Consider the following 19,547-nt stretch of genomic DNA (forward strand, 5'->3'; position numbering starts at 1 on the left):
CACTTAAAATCTTAAAGATTTGAAGCATGACTTACAAATAAGCTCTATGGTAAAAGTGTCATTGCAAATAAGATATTGCATCATGTATTGAGTTGTAAAGAAAATAAGTTTGAATGGTCAAAAGTCGCTTAGAATGTTCATTTTCAAAAGGAATATCTAACATTTATTACATTTGTTTGCGGATTAATCGATTACGAATTAAAAATGAACCAAACCTGCCCTTTCACAAGAACTGTAGGCATGAAAAATCTATGAAGGCTACCATGTTGATTGGCATGATGTAAAAAGTGTTCCACCTAGCATTGCATTAGTGCATTAGATCTAATGTAACATGTTTTATTATATAATGCAAGAACTTTGTTAGACAATACAATAACGTTTTAGATAATGCAACATTTTGTTCAAATAATTGGAAAAAAAATTGTCTCGGCATTAGACATACTTTGTAATAGTGTAGGTTTCAACATGCATCCAAACATTTTGATCAAACAAAAAACAGAATGTACAACTAACTATTTTAAATGAACTATATAAAGTGAGTGTCATACAAGGTTATATCTCTATTTATCTATCTATCTACCTATCTTATGCAATGAAACTCTTTTCCACTATAGATTGCTCAAAATTTTGCCACGTTGGACTAAATAGTTGGCACCTATTTGACCAATCACCCCATGCTTACTGTTCTACTTTTTCTCCTGTACAAATAACAGAGCCCATCTTTTTCTCTTTCTATCATTTCTCATTTTCTTTCCTATCTTCAACCTAAAAAATAGTAAAATACCCCTTTTGCATAGGATTCAATCCAGCCATAGGTTCTCCCTATGGCTACCTTGTTGCGAACGAAAGAACGGATCTCTATTCTTACAACAATCTTCTTTTGATGATAAAAAGGAAAGAAGAGAAAGAACTGGGAGTTGGCACCTACATAACTACTTGCTTGCTTACCAAGCCATCCTGGCAGCAAGCTCCTCCAGTTCGATTACGATTCTTGACTTGACTTATTATAAAAACAACTCACTATCCAAATGAAAGACAAACGATTATCTACCCAAGAAGATAGAGAGTCCCACATACAAAAAAAGGTCACAAATAGAGTTAAACCAAGTAACATTGCAAAGGTATAATGATAGTAGGGTCGGGATATCCACGCCCTCCGAACCGGACGTGAGGGTCTCCCCTCATCCGACACTCTGCAGGGGAATCTCCACTCACTGCTTCCCCTAATATCCTCCCTTTACCACATCATGGGGGTTTACAGGAGATCCCAGAGGCTCGCTCGGAAAGGATGCTATACCATACCTTTTGACTTAATTCTACTCTAGTAGTCACCAGACTCACTATAGTAGTCCGACCTTTTGGTATGTATTGCCCCCTAACTATAGATCAGATCCAGCAGACGAGAAAGAAAACTTCACACTGCTGCTGAGTCGTCGGACTTATCCACCAAAGGATTCGTGGAATTTCTGTGGATTGCGTTAGGGGAGATCTACCAAAGCTAGGAAGATAGATAGACTCCTTTCCCACTGCTAAGGGAGAGCAAGAAAGAGAAAAATTCTTGTTTTTTAACCACCGCCCCCTTTTGGGTATGCAGGTATTAAGAGTCCTCTCATTACCAACCAGCAAACATCATCTAGCTGGGTCTTGCCGGTATCAACAACGATAAAAAAAAACTACCAAATGGAAACAACACCTATGGCTCTTGGTGGGCCCAGACAACGTCCTAGGCGTAGGGGAGATCGGAGAAACAGGTAACGGTCGCTTCTTTTCCGCTTTCATCTGAGGCCAATAAAATCGAGCGCCAAACAACGCCATTGTTTGGACCAAGATGTCCTGCCCAATGGGTAAGTCCAGATTCCTCTTTTTCACTCACCATCAACAGGAAAGTGTGGTGAGAATCCTATGTACTAAAACGCTTGGCATTTTGCGTCTTTCGCCTACCAACCATGTTGCATTGAAAGTAAGTTATACTATCTTTATCGGTGATCCATTTCATGGATCGTGTATTAAAAAATTAATATAAGTAAGAAAATGCCAAATTTTAGGCCACGAACTAGTCTCATTTACAATTTTAGATTGAAGCAAATTAATAAACACATGTCTCATGTTTATTGGATACTTTTTCTAATTTTATTTTATACATAATTTAGTTTTACACCTTATTAGTTTTTCTTTAAAATCTTAGCTTTCACAATCTTTTATATAAATAGGAAATTATGGTTTTTAAAATTTTTCTTTTACGAACATATTGACATAAATTTTATTAAAAACGGAGTTAGTAAAATATTAAAAATCCTTTTTTTTGAAATAACTCCGTTTTTACAAAAAATTATGTCAATATGTTTGTAAAAAAAAAAAAACCATAATTTCATATTTATATAAAAGATTGTGAAGTGTAAGATTTTAAAGAAAAAACAATAAGGTGTAAAACTAAATTATCTATAAAATAAATTTAATAAAAGTATCCAATCAACATGGGACATGTGTCTATCAATCTGCTTCAATCTAAGATTGAAAGTGAGACTAGTTCGTGAGAAAGGATTAGCCTACGGTTTGTCATTTTGTTACTTATATTAGTTTTTTAAAACACGATCCATAAAATGGATCACCAATAAGGATAGTCTTAATGATTTTGTTAGATTTTTTCATTTGGAAACTATTTATTAATAAAGATGGCAATTTCATGGCATTGACTCAGGAATGGGTCAATTCAGATTAAGTTTTATTGAGTCAGACTATCAGAGGAGCCTGATCCAATATATATATATAGGGTGAGGATCCTGGAAGAAGGTATGTTAAGAAGAGAAGGGAGAGAATGTCCTATTAACCAATCAGAACGTGACATGTGTCAAAATTTAAAAAAAAAAAACGTCGTGGCAATTTTGTAAATAAATTAAAGTTTTGTGAAGCTTGGGCTCTTAGTGGGTTAGGTCAGCTTGGGTTGGGCCAGCTTGGGTTGGGTCAGCTTGAGTTGGATCAGCTTGGTTTGGGTCAGCTTGATCAGTCAGCTTCGGGTCTGGGTCAGTTTGGGTCTGCTTGGGGTCTGGTCAGGTTTAGGTCAACTTGGGGTCTGGTCAGGTTTAGGTCAGCTTGGGTCAGCTTGGGGTTGTGTCAGTTTGGGGTCTGGGTCATCTTTGGTCAGGGTTGGGTAAGCTTGGGGTCTGGTCAGGTTGGGTCAGCTTGACACAATTTACACATAATTTAAACAAATGTAGATTATGGGTTTTGGGTCAGCTTGGGTTCTGGGTTGGGTCAGCTTGGTCAGGTTTGGGTCAGCTTGGGGTCTGATCAGGTTGGGTCAGCTTGGGGTTGGGTTAGCTTGACACAATTTACACATAATCTGTAGATTATGGGTTTTGGGTCAACTTGGGTTCTGGGTTGGGTTAGCTTGGGTCAGCTTTGGGTCAGCTTGGGGTTGGGTTAGCTTGACACAATTTACACATAATCTACACAAATGTAGATTACGGGTTTGGGTCAGCTTGGGGTGGGTCAGCTTCGGTTGGGTCAGTTTGGGGTGGGTCAGCTTGGGCTGAGTCATCTTGGGTTGGGTCAGCTTGAGGTGGATTGGGTCAGCTTAGGTTTGAAGTCAAACTATATACAAAAATGTCACCGCACAATTTTTTTTAGAAGCGACGTGTCACAATTGGCCAACATGACCTTCTATCCCTTCTCTCCTTAACACACCTTCTCATTTGATCTCTCTTTTATATATATATATATATATATATATATATATATATATTTGTGATATTACTTGACAAATTAGAAATTGACACGCGGTAAACCAAACAGTTACTAACTGGTTACAAAAGTCTGCTCGAGCGTCTTATTTGAGCACCTCTGGACTCTGGTATTTAATAGTGCAATATATGGAAAGCCACTTCAAGACAGAAAGAACAAGATATACGATATTATGCCAATGAATATTACGAAAATGAGTTTTAAACAATAAATTACTTAGCCAGAGGCGTTTTATACTTTGGGAGTGAGTGAGAAGCTTTGCAAGCTCACCACTGGGTAAATTTGCATACCTCAGATTTAAGAATGTGAGACTTGCACAGGCAATGGGTAGATATATTGAATTATCATCCCATAAAAATAAGTAGATTTCGACAATTATTCAAAGTGGTTCCTAGGTCAGTAACTCAACGGGTAACACCATTTTCCATGAAAGTTATCCATTAATGGAAAAAAAAGTGTTCAGTTCTTTTGTTATATGTGAAGATGTTCCATGCAAAGTGTTCCTTACCAAGAAAAAAAAGTGTTCAGTTGGCCTAAGATATAATCAACCAATTAAAACACTTGAGTAGTATGCAAATAGATAATGCAAAATCAAGGGAATGAAGCATAACACAAGTAGTTACTGGTACAATACATCAAAATACTTTTAAAATAGAACTCCTCGAGTAAACTAGTAAGCCGGGAACGCTGACTTTCCTGTTTATCATAGTTATAACAAGATAACTCTGCGTTTGTGAGTGAATATTGAATCTCAATTGGTAAACAAAATTGCCATAGGCTAAACGGCTAATATCAAGAAAAACTGCCACCTCTTTTTCATTTGCATTTGCGGTAACATAAATCATATTTGGCTAGAGTCCCTGCCAAAGATGAAACGCCTAATCCAATCCGACACCACCAGTGACCTTGTGCGCCAACTTACTTGCTTGCTGTATAGATTAAAAATGAAGTGTCAATCTTTATATTGGCTCAAAAGCTAATTCCTTCAAAATGAGTTAATAATTTGACCCATTTACTTGTTAATAGGTCACTTTGAGCAAGTTTTAGGTCAAAAGTCAACCAAAATGTATATTTTTCGACATCTTTAAAAGCAGACTAATCTTTTCTACAATTAGTTAAGTGTCTTGATCAAGGAAGCTATCCTATGCTTCAAATAACCTCATTCGTAATTAATAGTCTCGGTATCAAAACACTAGCGAAATGTTAGAAAAAGATGGTATTTCGAGACAGCCTAATGCACAAAAGAATAGAATCAAGACTTGGTATCCAGCCAACCTAACTTACCACTTTCACTTTTTTAATTGTTATTTAAAACGTTACCTTGCATAGACGGAATACCATAGCCACTGGCTGCTGTGGCCAATAGAAACCCAGTCCCCAGGGAGTTGTGCTGCTGTTTGCTCCCCTCCTAAAGGAGCAAATTGACCAAGATGCTTGTATCTACAGAAAACCAATATAAGTATAATAAATGTCACAACATTAGATCATTTGCCTCCAACGCTACTCAGTCACATATCTAGTTGATTAACAAAGTGTACACTGACTTGGCAAAGAAAATATTTTTTTGTGTTTCTGCTTAAAATTTTGTTGTACCTGAAAGGTCGGAACCTGTGTCGTCCAGATTCCCTGAAACGTATAGGACCTTCTGGTTTTTTCTCACATTCATCCATTCGGTTAAAGCAATCAGCTAGGTAAGAACCCTGCTGAGCTGCAACCTGCAGAGTGAATTACAAAAGAAACATTAGAATCAAAAATGGATTCCTAAATATGGGATAAGCTAATGTAAAAGAATACCTGAGCAGTTGCTGGAAGATTCTTCATTTGGGAATCTACTTGAGATAGAGCTTTTTTAAATTCCTCAATACTGAGTGCAGCTGATTCTTTTGCAGCATCACCCTTGGATTCCTTGAGTAAATCAACAATACCGCTCATGTTCTTGTTCTTCAGATAAAGACTCACTTGAGGATACCTATCACATATGTCATTCAATGCTCCTTGAAATTCTTTGACTGTTAGTGTTCCAGAGTTGTCCTGGTCAGCCTTTTTGAATATAGCTGAAATATCCTCCTGTCAGAATTTTGAATATAGCAGAAGTGTTAATATGTAGCCTATATGACTGACTTAAAACTTTCTTTAAAATCTAAAGACTAAATATACCATGACTTTGCGCTGATTTATTGTAGCACAATCACCTAGTGCATATATGTTGTTGGTCCCTTCAACGCGAAGCCATTCATCAGTGGCTAACACTCGACGGTTTACCTACATAGTAAAAATTAATCCCTTCTATTAGTAATGGAAATCAATAAAGTCAAATGTAAAACTTAATGCTTAAAGAACAAAAAATACCTGTCCAATTTGTTTCATGAAATCCATCACCACTGGACGAGTTGCAATACCTGTTGACCACACTGCCATCCCATAGGGTATAGTTGAGACTTCCCCCGATTTTCTCTCTTTAGTTGAAATTTCTTTATCTGTTACCTTAACCACCATTGATCCTGTTTTCAAATCTATACCATCTCTGTGGAACTTCTCTTCAGCAAAAGTGGTGATTCTCTTGTCAAACCTACAAGCAATTAGCATTCAGTTCCAGTAAGCACAAATTATATAATGGAAAATCAAAGTGATGTTTTGACCAAATAGGCTTACATGTTCAGAATATGGTCGGTTGCCTCAAGAAGTGATATTTTGACAAGACCTTTAACAGCTGGGTACAACTTTACCAAATCCTCGGACACAAAATCATGAAGCTCGGCAGCAAACTCCACACCAGTTGGACCACCACCGACAACAACAAATTGAAGCATCCTTTTTCTCTCTTCATCACTAATATTAGGTAGGTTTGCCTTCTCAAAACAATCAATTACTTTCCTGCGGATCTTTTGAGCATCTTCAACTTCCTGAAATGAAAATTCCCTATTACAATAAGAATACACACATACGAGCATATATAAAGGACAGTTCACATACAGATGAAGTTGTTTCTAGTATCTATCATCTAAGTGAAGTACTCTAGATCTGATGAGTGAACCTAAATTCTAAGAGTCACACTATCAAGGCCTTCATCTCAAATCACTTCATGTGTTATGTTGATCATGATGGATACTCACTACGTTTATTATGGGCGGGACTGACTATTCTATAAGCCACCTAAACCTGACAATTGATTTACCTTCAAGTATAGGCAGTTTTCTTCCACACCAGGAGTGTTAAATGTATTGACGCGGGCTCCCATTGCAACAACCAGGTAATCATAATCTACAACAAACTCTTCTTCTTGATTCTTAGTTGAACGGCAGTAAACTTTCTTATTTTGTGCATCGATCTTAAAACATTCAGCTTCAAAGTAATCAACATTTACATTCTTCTGCAACAGATTGAACAGGCATTGTCACTAACAAATTATTTCCATCTGATGTCCACACAAGTAGGAAATTAGTAATAAAAAAGAAGCAAGGGTGGTGTCAAAATAGAAAAATGAAAAAATCTTAAAAACTCTAATGAGCGATATGTACATATGTGCTAGGCATAACAATAGATAATCAAAGGAAAATGTAGCTTTGAATGAAAACAATTTGAAACAAAAGAGATGTTTTTTTCAAAAATTTAAAACTGGAAACTTCAATGACATTAGGTGAACCCATACCATTTTTAGATGTAAATTAGTAAATATGGCTCATTCAGATAAACCAGGGTTACCTTTCTGACGATATTACGAATTGGTTCCACAACACTGCGAGCTTCAACAGTGCCAACTGTTACACTAGGCAGTAAGGGGGTGAACGCAAAGTAATTCCTAGGTGATATCACTTGGACATCATAAGAGGGATTCTTAAGATTTCTCAAAAAACTTGTCCCTGCCCAACCAGTTCCAAGAACAACGACCCTCTTTTTCTTAATATCTGCTGCAAGTAGTTCATCTGGCTTGTTTGCCTCCGAGTAAGCCACAAGACCACCTCCACTACAATGTTACATATATGAAAAGCTGTAAGTTTATGTGCTATTCCAAGAGTTACACGCTAAATGTGTTAACTGGATGACATAAACACTTTCATGACATAACAATCAAATTAATAGCTATTTTAGTTACAAATTTTGACAAAACTTTCAAACAATAAATCACCACCACGGTGCCATATTGGCAAATATAACGACACAAAGAACACTTATTGTAGATCAAAACAAGTATTGGATGTAACATAATCATGTCAAATCTTAGTAATGGACAGGCATTACATAAGGCAAGACCAACATTACGCTTCACTATCCTTCTAAACAGGTCCAAGAGGCTATGAACTTCGATTCGCAATATAACCATATCAAAACAATTTGTTCAAATTTCAAACAATATAGGCTAACATTTCATAACTAGAACAGGCCTAAATTTTCATTCTCTGTTACAAGCGTTTCTGAAATGTTTGGTATAATCATTAATACACCTCAAGATAATGTTGCATACATTATAAAAAGTTAATTACCTGACTATATGGTCACGTAACATGGCCATTTTTAAAGGTGTGCCGCCACACGAGACCTCAAAATCGATAAGACCTCCATTTTTCCCTCCCTATGTGTATATATTATGAGGTACAGCATAAAAAAGTACGTGACTATCAAAGTAAACGGATGTTAAAATATGGAGGCGGGCACTGTGCTGCACATATTCTCCGGTTTTCAAAATCTAAGACAACGACTACCAACTTCAATTCTCTATTTAATCATATCAAACACAAACGTACCAAGTGGACTTGTTAAACAGAGTTAATGCGTCCCATCGAGCTAACATCAACCTAAACCGCTAACTAAACACATTCAAAAGCTAACCAAACTTAACATGTATGCATATTTCCTAATATAAATATAAAAAATGATCATGTCACGATAAAATGAACGGAACATAACTAATCAATTCATCAAACATGATTCTAATCAAGGTTTGTTACAATTATCATCAAAACATCTCAAATTCAACGATAATGCAGCGATTTATCAAAACTTAATTCATTAATCTAGCTATCACAAAATCTGAACCTAATTACATTTTAATAGTAATTAATTAAGGCTAGTGAAATGAATATATTTAAACATTATACCTGACGGAAGTCACAAAAAGAGCTACGGAAAGATATGGACGTTCACGAAACCTCCGCGAAAACCTCTCGTATAGATTTATAGTCCTCATTTTGATTTTCCTTGAAATCCAGCAACAGAATAGCTTACAAATTGGATCTAACAGACTATTTGTTTGTCACCTGTAATAACCAAAAAAAAAAAGAAGGAAAATTGAATTAAACAGTGTTAGTTGGTATATATACAATTATAAATACATAAGACATTTGTATATCTATACTAATCCTTTTGCATGTTCTAAATAAATAAAATAAAAAAGAAGCAAAAAGCTAACATGAATGAATATTCCTACATAAAGTAACAATAATAATATCAGGTGAAATGTATACAGTTATACTTTTACTCCACGGCAAAAATGGAGAAAAAAGCTTTATAAATTCGTACATATAAAATGTTTGTGAAAAAAAAAACCTCAAAATTTCAGATCTAGTGAGAAAAAAATTATAAAAGCCTATAATGAGAAGTAATAGCATATATAGTTCAATTTTCATGCAAAAATTAACATACATTCATAAATATATACATATACAGTATGTATATACATATACATATACAAGGAAGGAAGAGTCCGTACGGTTTTTCTTTCTTGAATGTAAAAAAAGAAAAAGAAATGAAGAGAGAAAAAGAAAAGTTAGGGGAGGCTGTACCGAAGAAATGGGAGGAAATGAAGAGAGAGTAGTGTTGATGAGGTGGCGGGGGGGTTGGCGTGAGTAGAACGCGGAATGTTCTAGATGGATTTTTTACTTGGAGAGAAAGGTTTTCCAAGGAGTTGTTGACAACTGTATAATCGAAGGTTTGAACCGTAATTGTCACGTGACCAACGTGTTTTCCACACTTTATTTGGGTTTATTTTGAAATTTATATATTCTTTATTAATTACGTACATTCACATGCTTTAAATTTCAATATTTTTAGTAGTGTGTACGTAATTATTATGCCTTAAATTAAGCTCGAATATTATACGGTATTAGATTATTTTGTGTTAATGCCATTAAAAATTAATGAATACTTATTATTTGAATCATTTTATATCCATTACTTGCATTCTATTTGAGCAAATTTGTGATTAGCTATCTATAATCACTTATAAAATATATTGAAACTTTATTTTAAGTAATTTAAACACTTTTTTAAATATTTATATATTGCCCATAATACACACATTATTCCTAATTTTATATTTTTGAACACAATCAGACAAACACCATATCAAGATCTAATACACAGTCACTTCTTTCTCTCCTTCTATTTACACACACGCATATCAATTTCTCCTGCATTGTTTTGTATTATAATCACCGCTCAACCGCCACAACGCGCGAACACCAACATTTGATACTAATAAAGATCTTTCATATTCTTAATTAATATATTTGCTTGAGGTATACGAGTTTTTTTTTTTAGTTCTCGAAGTATCTCATGATTGTTATCTTTCGAACTTTTTCACAAACCATCTCTAAAATTGTGTCTAGCATTTTTAACATACATCAATCCCATTTTTAACATTCCACATTTTTAACATACATCAATTTCATTAATTTCATTCCACATTTTTAACATACATCAATCCACATTTTTAACATACATCAATCCCATGATTCTAGAAACAAATTAATAGCCCATTTACGGTAAAGTTGACATCATAATTAACGATATTGAGTTATTTATATCAATCCCATATTGTATAAATACCAAGACATATTTTTCATCTTCCAAAAACAATAGATGATCATCATCTAACTAAATCAAAAATTGTCCTAGTACTCCCATTCTGAAACAATTGCCCCATTTGACATCATAACGTGTAGGTACCGTACAGTGCCGGCTTAAGCTTTTTGTGACCTTAAAGGGAATCAATTTTGAAGACCTTTTTCTAAAGTATTTAATAAACCCCCTTCTTGATCTGGACTTGATACCGTATAATATGTTATTTACCTGTTGTTAAAAGGCATTACTTGGGCCTCAAACTTTCGTTTCTTATAAGTCAAAGTTTAAAAAACGTAAACATAAGCCCAAAACTACAGATACACGCCCGAAAAATGAAATCTCGAGACCTATAATACGTTGAGGCCTAAAGCAACCGCCTGACCCGTTTATATGGTAGAGCCGGCCATGGTACCGTATTAGTCTATATTCAAAATTCAAACCACTACATTTTAAAGGTGGTTAAAAGTTCCAAAAAATGCCTTGTGTGATGTAGTATATATTAAATCAATTATATTAACTAAATACCATATTAAAGATGAAAAGTATATGGAATATTTCCCCTAATCGCCCGATCTTTGATTTTTATTCAAGTCAAACTTTTCATTTTGCTGACCAACATTTCATTTCATACGGTAGAAAGACTTTTTTTTTCCCTTTGACCCGCAGGTAGACGGATATATTTAAGTTGAAACCACCAAATATTTCAATATTTCATCTTAGATATGATTTTAAAATTTTAACTGTCATTTTTATATTTTCGGTTATATTGAAGTTCAGTTAAGCCGTTAAGCTATCTCTAATGTATTTCTTAAAATCTTAATAAAAAAGCTACTCTTACATAAATTGTAAATCTTGGCTGAATTGCGCATTACAGAAGCAATATATAAATCTAATTAAGGCTGGTCATCTTTTCACCAGTAATTCTGTGGACTCCTCTAACTAGTTAATTTTAAAAAATCTCTTCAATGCCAAAACTGTTGAAGAAAGCTTATCCACTGTTGGATTCTATTGAACTACTCGGTTTGGACAAACGATAACCGGATTACAAATTTGAACACTCTAAAACGGGGTTCTAAACTTCTAATAGACTAATACTAATTCGGAACTAAAGAACAAAGATTTACCTAAAACGAATTGAAACTCAAAGCCGAATTTTACAAAAACTTGAACCTTGGTCATGCAATTCTTTTTTGCCGCAGCCTAATTTGCCTCTAAGCATATCAGCTTACAATGTATGGATATTTTAAGAGCTTGATTTTCGTACATTTCAATCCATATGATGTTACATTTAACTTCTCTTACTTTCGTTCTTAATTTGTCTATATCAACCCTCCAAATTAATCTAAAGTATATGTGTTCTTTACTTCATTTTAGTTTTGGTAATATGTATGTTAAACAATCAAGTAAAACTTGTTTAGTCATACTAAATTGATTCAAGAAAACTGGACTTTCAATATTCAAATATGTCGATTCCCTTATGTATTACACTGTAATATTAATCCTTAAGTAGTCATGAGAAATTTCTACATGGCAGAAAAAAATAAAAGGTAACTGATTAACTGAAACTATGAATATGATACTATCCTGATGTTTGTGAAATACAGTGTTGTCTAATCCTCCAAGCATATTGCTTTAACAAAAGAAGCAAAATAGGTGAAACAAAAGAAGATAGATTAAATGATGACATGAAATAACCCAAACATCTGTAAAATATATCATCATAATCAATTAATCATGTTGATCCTTTAAATTGTTTCATATTACAACATCCTTGATATGGCATTGGGTAAAGGTTGTGTTCATACAGACCTTAACTTTCTTGCACATTTAAAATGGCCTGTTCCCAAGTCTACAGTGTAACTTATCCTACTAGCATTCGAGATTAAACTATTCTGTTTCCGTTTCATTGAAATCAGAGAGATATATAATCTCCACCTCTCTTTCATACAGAAATATCATCAGTAACAAAATAGCTACATCTAGTTTAGTATCATATTAGCCGATGTTGAAGAAAATTCCTCAGTAGTACCTCGAAGTAGAATGATATCCGTCAAGATTTGGTGTATGCATGTTGTGGTTTACACACACATTCATTGGACATGGAGTTCCATAAGTTGAACCTTCAAATTGCAGAAAGAAGTGATGTTAACACACAGAAAACAAACTACTCTTCAATGGCCTTTTAAATAGCAACAATTGTATACCCGGGTTCGAAACTTGCCAAAGGCAAGTGGAGAACTATATTTGTGATCCATGTGTGAGGATGGTGATTCACCGGGCAGAGAGCTATGTGCTGTGCATTTTGGGTACCAATGCAGTACATGGGATTAAGGTGTTCCCACCCACTTACACTTTTGACAATAATTGCAACAATTGAATCTACATGCGTGTTATACACATGTTTAATATGTTGGTCAAATGACAAATATATATAGGGGGATGGGAATATAGGCTGTTAGGTACCTAAGCTTAGATGTCGGACACTCACATATTATTTTTTTAAACCATAAAAATCATGGGGGCCCGGACATTTATTCATTAAACAATAAATAATAAAATATTAGTATGTGAGGGGTTCCACACCTAAGCTTAGGTGTCGGACAGCCTTATATTCCCTTTTCCCATATATATATATATATATATATGGATGACCTATTTGGATTTAAAACTTCTTACATGAAGGTAAATCTTGTGGTTAAATTTCATAATCACATAGCTTTTGGATTGATGACTTAAAAAACATAGGGTATAAATAAGCTAGAGACGATCCCAAAGAAATAATCTTACAAATTCAGGTAATTATAGCTATCTTAAAGAACGAGTTTAATGTTCTATTAATGATGTAGCTCTTTATATTACGTTCCAACTTTAGCAAGTGAGTATTATTTGAAGTGGCCAAATAGGCAGGTTGAGTAACAAGTAAAACTGGTACGGCTCCAAAAATTGTTTTCTAGTATTGGACGAAATGGTTGGGTAAGCTTGGTTTGACCTGAAACTACTTTTATTCAACACATTCATGATGCCACGTGTGACACTAAAATTATATTGTTTCAATAATAATGTAAGTGTTTAGATTAAAAAACTGAGAAGGTTTTATGCAATCTAAACTGATGCGTTTTAAAAACATCAAGGCAAAGAAGATGAAAACTGATGTAATGATTATTCAAATGCTACAATGTAGTACACAATATATATACACACAGGTATCTATTTCTACTAAGCAAATTATTTAATAACCACGTTCTACCTGTTAGATATATAGCATAATAAAATGACTTAAAAAGCTTTTAGGCATCGAAAACAAACTATAAATAACTTTCGGCCCTTTTGACATGTTTCCTATTAGGCTATTTATTTAGTATTACTTGTCGGAGGCATTAAACATAGACCATAACCCCATCGACCTGTTCATGAGTAACAGTTAAAAATGCCACCTCTGCCTATTCTGCGATGAAAATTTTGAAAAGGATCCTAATGGTTCTAGTTCAGCTAAAAAATAAGTAAAGTTTACTTATGCATGGAATAGCTGCTACTCTGATGAAACCATGCATACAAATAATAACTTGATTAGATTCACTTACCTTGTGCAAATGATGTAGGAGGCAGATATCTGGATTGAGTTGGAGGGTGCATATCAACCTGGGTGGCTCCAGGGGCAGAACTTGTTGGATACCGTTCTATAAGGGTGCTATGGGAATTTAGGTTTGCTGTGTACCGTGGAGATAAATCCATGGTTTCATTACTGGAAGTATGGTAGTCAAGACGAGATCCATTAGACGTAGATGTATGGTAGTCAACACCAGAACCATTGGATAAATTATTTCTTTGATGGGAGCCAAAAATACCCATGGGTGCAGTTGCTCTATGTTCATATCCACTATAACTGCGACGGTGATTAAAATCATCTCGGGGAAGAAATTTTCCACTGGTTGGATTGTTTTGACACGTATGGGGCAATATAGGCTGAGATAGATAAGAACCTTGCATATGGTCGCATGAAAATGGATCAGGCTAGAAATTTAATATAAACAGAGTAGTGGCAGATTTAGAATTTCTAATCAGGGTATGCAATATGTGGTAAAAATATGTTCGCATAATACGCTACCATTACAACTTTTTACTTTTTGCAATGCATTCCATGTCAGCACATGCATACGCAGCAGATTAGGTTTGCCCCCGATCAAGGGGCTTAAAAATAGAAAGCATTCATTTGGAAAGGAGTGTTGCCTTATTATAACTTGTACAAGGCAGTTCCGATAAATACCACTAAAGGAAGTGGTTTGCCCTTTTGCAGTACTGATGGTAAGCTAATACATCAAAATAGCTAAGTTTTAGAACTGGTCACGTTGACCTACCCAGTTTTTGCCCAGAATAATTCAATTCTTGTTATAAACGATTAGTGTGTAAAAACCATATATCATTTTTTAAAATAAAGTGATTTAGGATGGTATGCTTTATGAAAGGACGATACCTGATGGAGTTTGACATTTTAATGGAGAGGTGTCATAAGTTGTCGAAGAATTTCGTTGAGCGTTATGCCTAGATGTTGTGTGACTGATACCGGTAGAACTTTCACAAAAAATTTGATGTGCCGAGCTCTGGTGAGACTGCAACAAATTCTCTTGAGAATATCTCACAGGATTGCTACTATAGGAAAGTAGTGAATTTTCACGGGAATAAGTGGAGAGACTAATTTCTGGTTGCAGTTTTCCTTTCATTTCCTCCAAACATCTCTTTGATTCTGTCTCATTGAGTTCAAGGTATACAACCTACGATATTAAAGGGTATGATCTAAACATAAGACAATATAGGATGTCTATCAGGGTAACAGACAAGGTGGATGTTGGACAAATTGGGTAACAGGTCAATACAATTAACTATTTGTACGAGCTCGATAGACCCAAAACACTTCCTGTTCATTCTGTAAAATCTTTTTGGTAGTAATCCATGTCAAATATAATTACAAAAATCAGATATGATTTTAAGAGGCGAGGATTTATGCATTTACAAACACTTCTCATTAGATTTGTTGCTTTTATTGATACCTTTTTCATATGTACCTTTTTTAACCCATTAGAGATATAACATAATCCAAATTAATTCATTTACAAGTATATAGATTATAACAGCCAAATTCACTCAGACGAAAAGCACAGTACCTGATCAAAATATTCATCAGTCCTAGGCATATCCTTGCTCTTTGGCAACACAAAATTGGCTGCAAGTAGCAAATAACAGGATCCAATATAAACCCACCAGACAAATCTTCACATTTAAATGTGGAAAAATTATGACAAAACCTTTTAACTAAAGGGGGTATATCAAGACACAAGTTAAGTGTCTGGGTAAAACTGATTATAAATGTAAGTTCTAAATATATAGGGTCCAAAAACCAGCATTCTGTTAGCAGGACAGAAGTTGTAAATCTCAAAATTTAGGGTGTTTGAATGTGCACTCTGAACCTCAATTTGTGACATTGAATAAGCAAGATATAATAACGTTATATTTAATTCTTAAGTGTCTGGCATATAAGTAATCTTAACAATCCCTGAATGATAATTAATGGGTTTAGGAAGGGGAGACGTGAGAATTCCCCACAAAGTAAGATCACCAGAAACTCAGAATCACTTTGGCTAAACACTATATTATCATGATATAAAGTTGCGATTACCAGATAATCAATATTTAACCTAAACCCAAACACCCCTTATTTAAACGGCCATCTGTTCAAAACACATATCCAAACACTCCCTAATCAGGTACCTAGCATTTCATTGACAGCTTCAGCAGGAACCTCCTTTCGCATTTCTCTAAATCTTTTCTCACTGCGAGCTTTGAGGTCCTCTGGCTTTGGAAAAGCCACAACTGCAATCTGATATTCTTAAGCTTTTTAGGTACAGTCAGGTTATGGAGAAAAAGGTTTCAGCAATGATTTACGAGGTATATAGATAACAAAATAAAGGTGTGTACCTTCTGATAATTAGCAAAAGGCTTTAACTTGCGCTTACGGGCACTCTTGTAGACATTTGTTTGGTCTATAATGAAATTACGTGGTGTTTTGGAAGCCCTGGTTAATAGGGTATTAAATATTGAAGTAGCACGCTTCATTAAGTGGTCAAACCGCTCACCATAGTTCTGCTTACGAATCAGACCAGGAACCTAAAGTTGACAAAGAGCCAAATGTCAGACAGAATTATCCATGCCATTTTCAACCATGCACTTATGAATGGATCAACTTGAGTTATGCTGAATCTCTAGCGAGTCATATAATATTTTCGCAAGGAATGGGTTGAAAGTTGCTTGACTTGTATTTTTCACTGCATGTAACCTTCTGAACCACTTTTTCCATGGAAGATAATATCTTCTAGATCTTTTTATACCGATACGATTTAGTATCACCCGATCAATATTTTCGTAGTTATATTTGATTCGCTATTAATTTATAAAAGATCTGAAATTTTAACAAAAATGATTTTGGGTCGACCCAAACCGGCCTGTTAACAAAAAGGCCCTTTCCCACCTAAAGACAATAAAACAATTCTTTGGTATTTGCACATGACAAAAAGTTAACAAATAGGGAGAGGGGTTACAAATAGTAAGCACCTTCATTTGATCCAGGGCCAAATCTGTTCCAAGCAAAATATATCGCTTTTCAGGGTGGTCACTAACCCATCTTTCAGCCCAGGTTGTCTTCCCAGAAGCAGGTAACCCAACCATCATGATCAATTCACAGTTACATACATCCGTAAATGAAGGTCCCATCAAACCGTTTCCATCTGCCAAAGCAGATCCCCATGGTCTGTACCCATCTTGTGGAACCAAGCCATCCTCACAGCTGAATTGCAACTGAACAACAACGTTTTTCAATAAAACATGTGGGAAAAAAATTGAGCCAGCATCTATATAGCTCACTGAGCCCAACCATTTCCCATTCTTGGCAAAACCAATTGAAGCCGCAGGCTTAGTTTCCAGATCAACTGCACAAAGAATCGTGTCACCAATGCCGAAGCTTTCTCCATAAGTGGAGAGCCTTCCAGAATTAGATAACTTTCCGTCTCCTCCGAAACCAAAGCTGTGCTGAGTTTCCCCAAGGTTTCCGACCTTGTCATCTCCCCTCGAAATGCCAACCTGACAGAGGTGCCTTTGGTCAAGAGGAGTGTCATCCATATCCACAGGCTGTCCGGATACTATTCTGCAGCTAAAGCAATACTTGCCTCTGGTTATACCTACATTGGCACGAGCACCAGACCAGCAATAAGCAAATCCATGCTCATAAAGTGCAGAACCTTTTAGACCATTTCCTTCGATATTGAAATCTAGTAGAAAGACAACACCCATATCAGCAAAGATCATACAATGGACGTCGTATTACACTAAGGCCAGTACAACAAGTGCTATATAATTCCCCAAAAAATTGTGCATAAGTGTGTGCATTATTCAAAACATCAGAAATATAACAAACAAGTTTACTTACAGTTGCTATTCCATAGCATAATATCTAGAATGAAAAATCTTTCCACGATATCAATACTAACAGGGAAACCCAAAAGACCGACTAAATTCGGATGTAATATTGACAGTGTCTGAGTGTCATAGTAAGTTTTAAGGCCTCGGTCAAAGAACTCGCTTTCAACACTTAGAGCAGGCGGCTTTGGGGTTAGTTTTCACAACATAAATTATCAATACTATAATATGCATATACAGATAATACAAAACAAGACTAAAAATGTTATCCAAACAAAGTACAAGAATATCAAAGACCAATGCCAATGAACAATAAACTTTTTCTTGGTACAAAGTCTTTAGTGAAAGAGTCTATGACGGTCTACATCTCAAGTCCCCTCGACCGACCGGATTGGGTATTATTGTTGTTGTATGTTTCAACATATTAAAACCTAATATGAACTTAAAAGTGTACAAATAATTATAGATATAAAAAATGTAAGTAAGTAAATACCTAGATCAGAATCAGCAGGATTAAGAACGACGCGAAGAGAATGGTGAAGTCGAGGTTTCTTCCCAAGTGACCATGGTTGCTGGTTTTCATTGCGTTCCCGCTTCCCCACCGACGACGACCATGACATTTTTTCTTCTTGCTCTTTCAATTCAAATGGAACCCACACTGTTTTTCCAGCATAAAATATACTCCGATATACAGTACTCTAATGTTTATATCTATTTTATTTGACATTGGTTATGTTGTCAACGCCTCAACGGTATAATAAGATATAGAATTTTTTAATACTCATACTTAAATTTTGAATTTTAAAACTTTTATACGGAAATACGGAATGCAATTATTATATTATCAATTTATCTTATCTTATATCTAGTTTTTTATCCGGGCATAGCCCGAAAAACTTAACGAAGCATCAAATTTAAAACGTGTATTAAGTGGTTGATACATATAAATAATAAACGTATATTAAAAAAGTATAAATAAACTTTTAAAATAATTACACTATGATCTTGTATATCAATTAACTTTACATTAATAACCAACACCACTCGTTGTTGCCATCACCACACCACCCCTGCTTCATCGCTGCATCATGCAAACATTTATCTAACATTACCCAAAAGTTTGGTAGTAAAATTAAAAACACCTAAAATTTACTATAAGGGTAAAATATATAAAAAAAAAATTAAAAATAAAAATGGTTAACCAAGGTTGGAAAACCCAATAGCTTCATGATAAAAGTTAGATCTAAAAGTTTACTCAAGGATAAGCGTAAATAAGTTTAATAAAATGTATTCAAATAGTTGTGGTGCAATTATAAGGTGCAAAGAAACCTGGGAGTTTAAAGCGAAAATAAAAAAGGGGAAAATTTAGGGAGTAAATGTAATATCCCGAACTTTTTAATCAACGGTTGACTTGAGTCGTTAAGTCAACACAACGTGTCCGTTAAGTCTCTAGGAGATTTAATGCTAATATGTAATTAATGTGCCATATATAGAAGGCTTCA

General features: G+C 34.9%; 2 protein-coding genes across 3 annotated transcripts; both read right to left on the reverse strand.

Annotated features, from left to right (window-relative positions):
* Nucleotides 1-4,310: 4,310 nt before the first annotated feature.
* On the reverse strand, nucleotides 4,311-9,516 carry LOC122581473 (external alternative NAD(P)H-ubiquinone oxidoreductase B2, mitochondrial-like). Its single transcript, XM_043753704.1, has 11 exons — nucleotides 9,449-9,516; nucleotides 8,838-8,996; nucleotides 7,444-7,705; nucleotides 6,917-7,111; nucleotides 6,394-6,644; nucleotides 6,091-6,310; nucleotides 5,899-6,003; nucleotides 5,536-5,808; nucleotides 5,335-5,456; nucleotides 5,062-5,181; nucleotides 4,311-4,670 (listed from the first exon to the last, which is right to left on the reverse strand). The coding sequence occupies exons 2-11, from the start codon at nucleotides 8,924-8,926 to the stop codon at nucleotides 4,583-4,585; spliced, it is 1,725 nt and encodes a 574-aa protein (XP_043609639.1). The 5' UTR covers nucleotides 8,927-8,996; nucleotides 9,449-9,516; the 3' UTR covers nucleotides 4,311-4,582.
* Nucleotides 9,517-12,302: 2,786 nt separating this feature from the next.
* On the reverse strand, nucleotides 12,303-18,717 carry LOC122582369 (heterogeneous nuclear ribonucleoprotein U-like protein 1). Of its 2 annotated transcripts, none has more exons than XM_043754753.1 (8): nucleotides 18,539-18,717; nucleotides 17,185-17,807; nucleotides 16,552-16,740; nucleotides 16,345-16,453; nucleotides 15,741-15,799; nucleotides 15,053-15,350; nucleotides 14,163-14,561; nucleotides 12,303-12,701 (listed from the first exon to the last, which is right to left on the reverse strand). In XM_043754753.1, the coding sequence occupies exons 1-8, from the start codon at nucleotides 18,663-18,665 to the stop codon at nucleotides 12,601-12,603; spliced, it is 1,905 nt and encodes a 634-aa protein (XP_043610688.1). In that variant the 5' UTR covers nucleotides 18,666-18,717; the 3' UTR covers nucleotides 12,303-12,600. The 2 variants fall into 2 exon arrangements, with proteins under 2 accessions (XP_043610688.1, XP_043610687.1); XM_043754752.1 differs by having other exon boundaries at nucleotides 17,185-17,897.
* Nucleotides 18,718-19,547: the final 830 nt, after the last annotated feature.

Source organism: Erigeron canadensis, chromosome 9 (genome assembly GCF_010389155.1).
Source record: "Erigeron canadensis isolate Cc75 chromosome 9, C_canadensis_v1, whole genome shotgun sequence".
NCBI classification, from domain to species: domain Eukaryota; kingdom Viridiplantae; phylum Streptophyta; class Magnoliopsida; order Asterales; family Asteraceae; genus Erigeron; species Erigeron canadensis.

Excerpts from the sequence above, each read along its gene's own strand:
- LOC122582369 (XM_043754752.1), bottom strand. The coding sequence starts at position 18,665 with ATGTCATGGTCGTCGTCGGTGGGGAAGCGGGAACGCAATGAAAACCAG. Across the intron at positions 15,800-16,344 it reads AGCTGTCAATGAAATGCTAG|CCAATTTTGTGTTGCCAAAG; the intron begins GTACCTGATTAG and ends TGCTACTTGCAG. Across the intron at positions 12,702-14,162 it reads TCCTACATCATTTGCACAAG|GTTCAACTTATGGAACTCCA; the intron begins GTAAGTGAATCT and ends TGCAATTTGAAG.
- LOC122581473 (XM_043753704.1), bottom strand. The coding sequence starts at position 8,926 with ATGAGGACTATAAATCTATACGAGAGGTTTTCGCGGAGGTTTCGTGAA. Across the intron at positions 6,004-6,090 it reads TCATGAAACAAATTGGACAG|GTAAACCGTCGAGTGTTAGC; the intron begins GTATTTTTTGTT and ends TTTACTATGTAG. Across the intron at positions 5,182-5,334 it reads CACAGGTTCCGACCTTTCAG|ATACAAGCATCTTGGTCAAT; the intron begins GTACAACAAAAT and ends GGTTTTCTGTAG.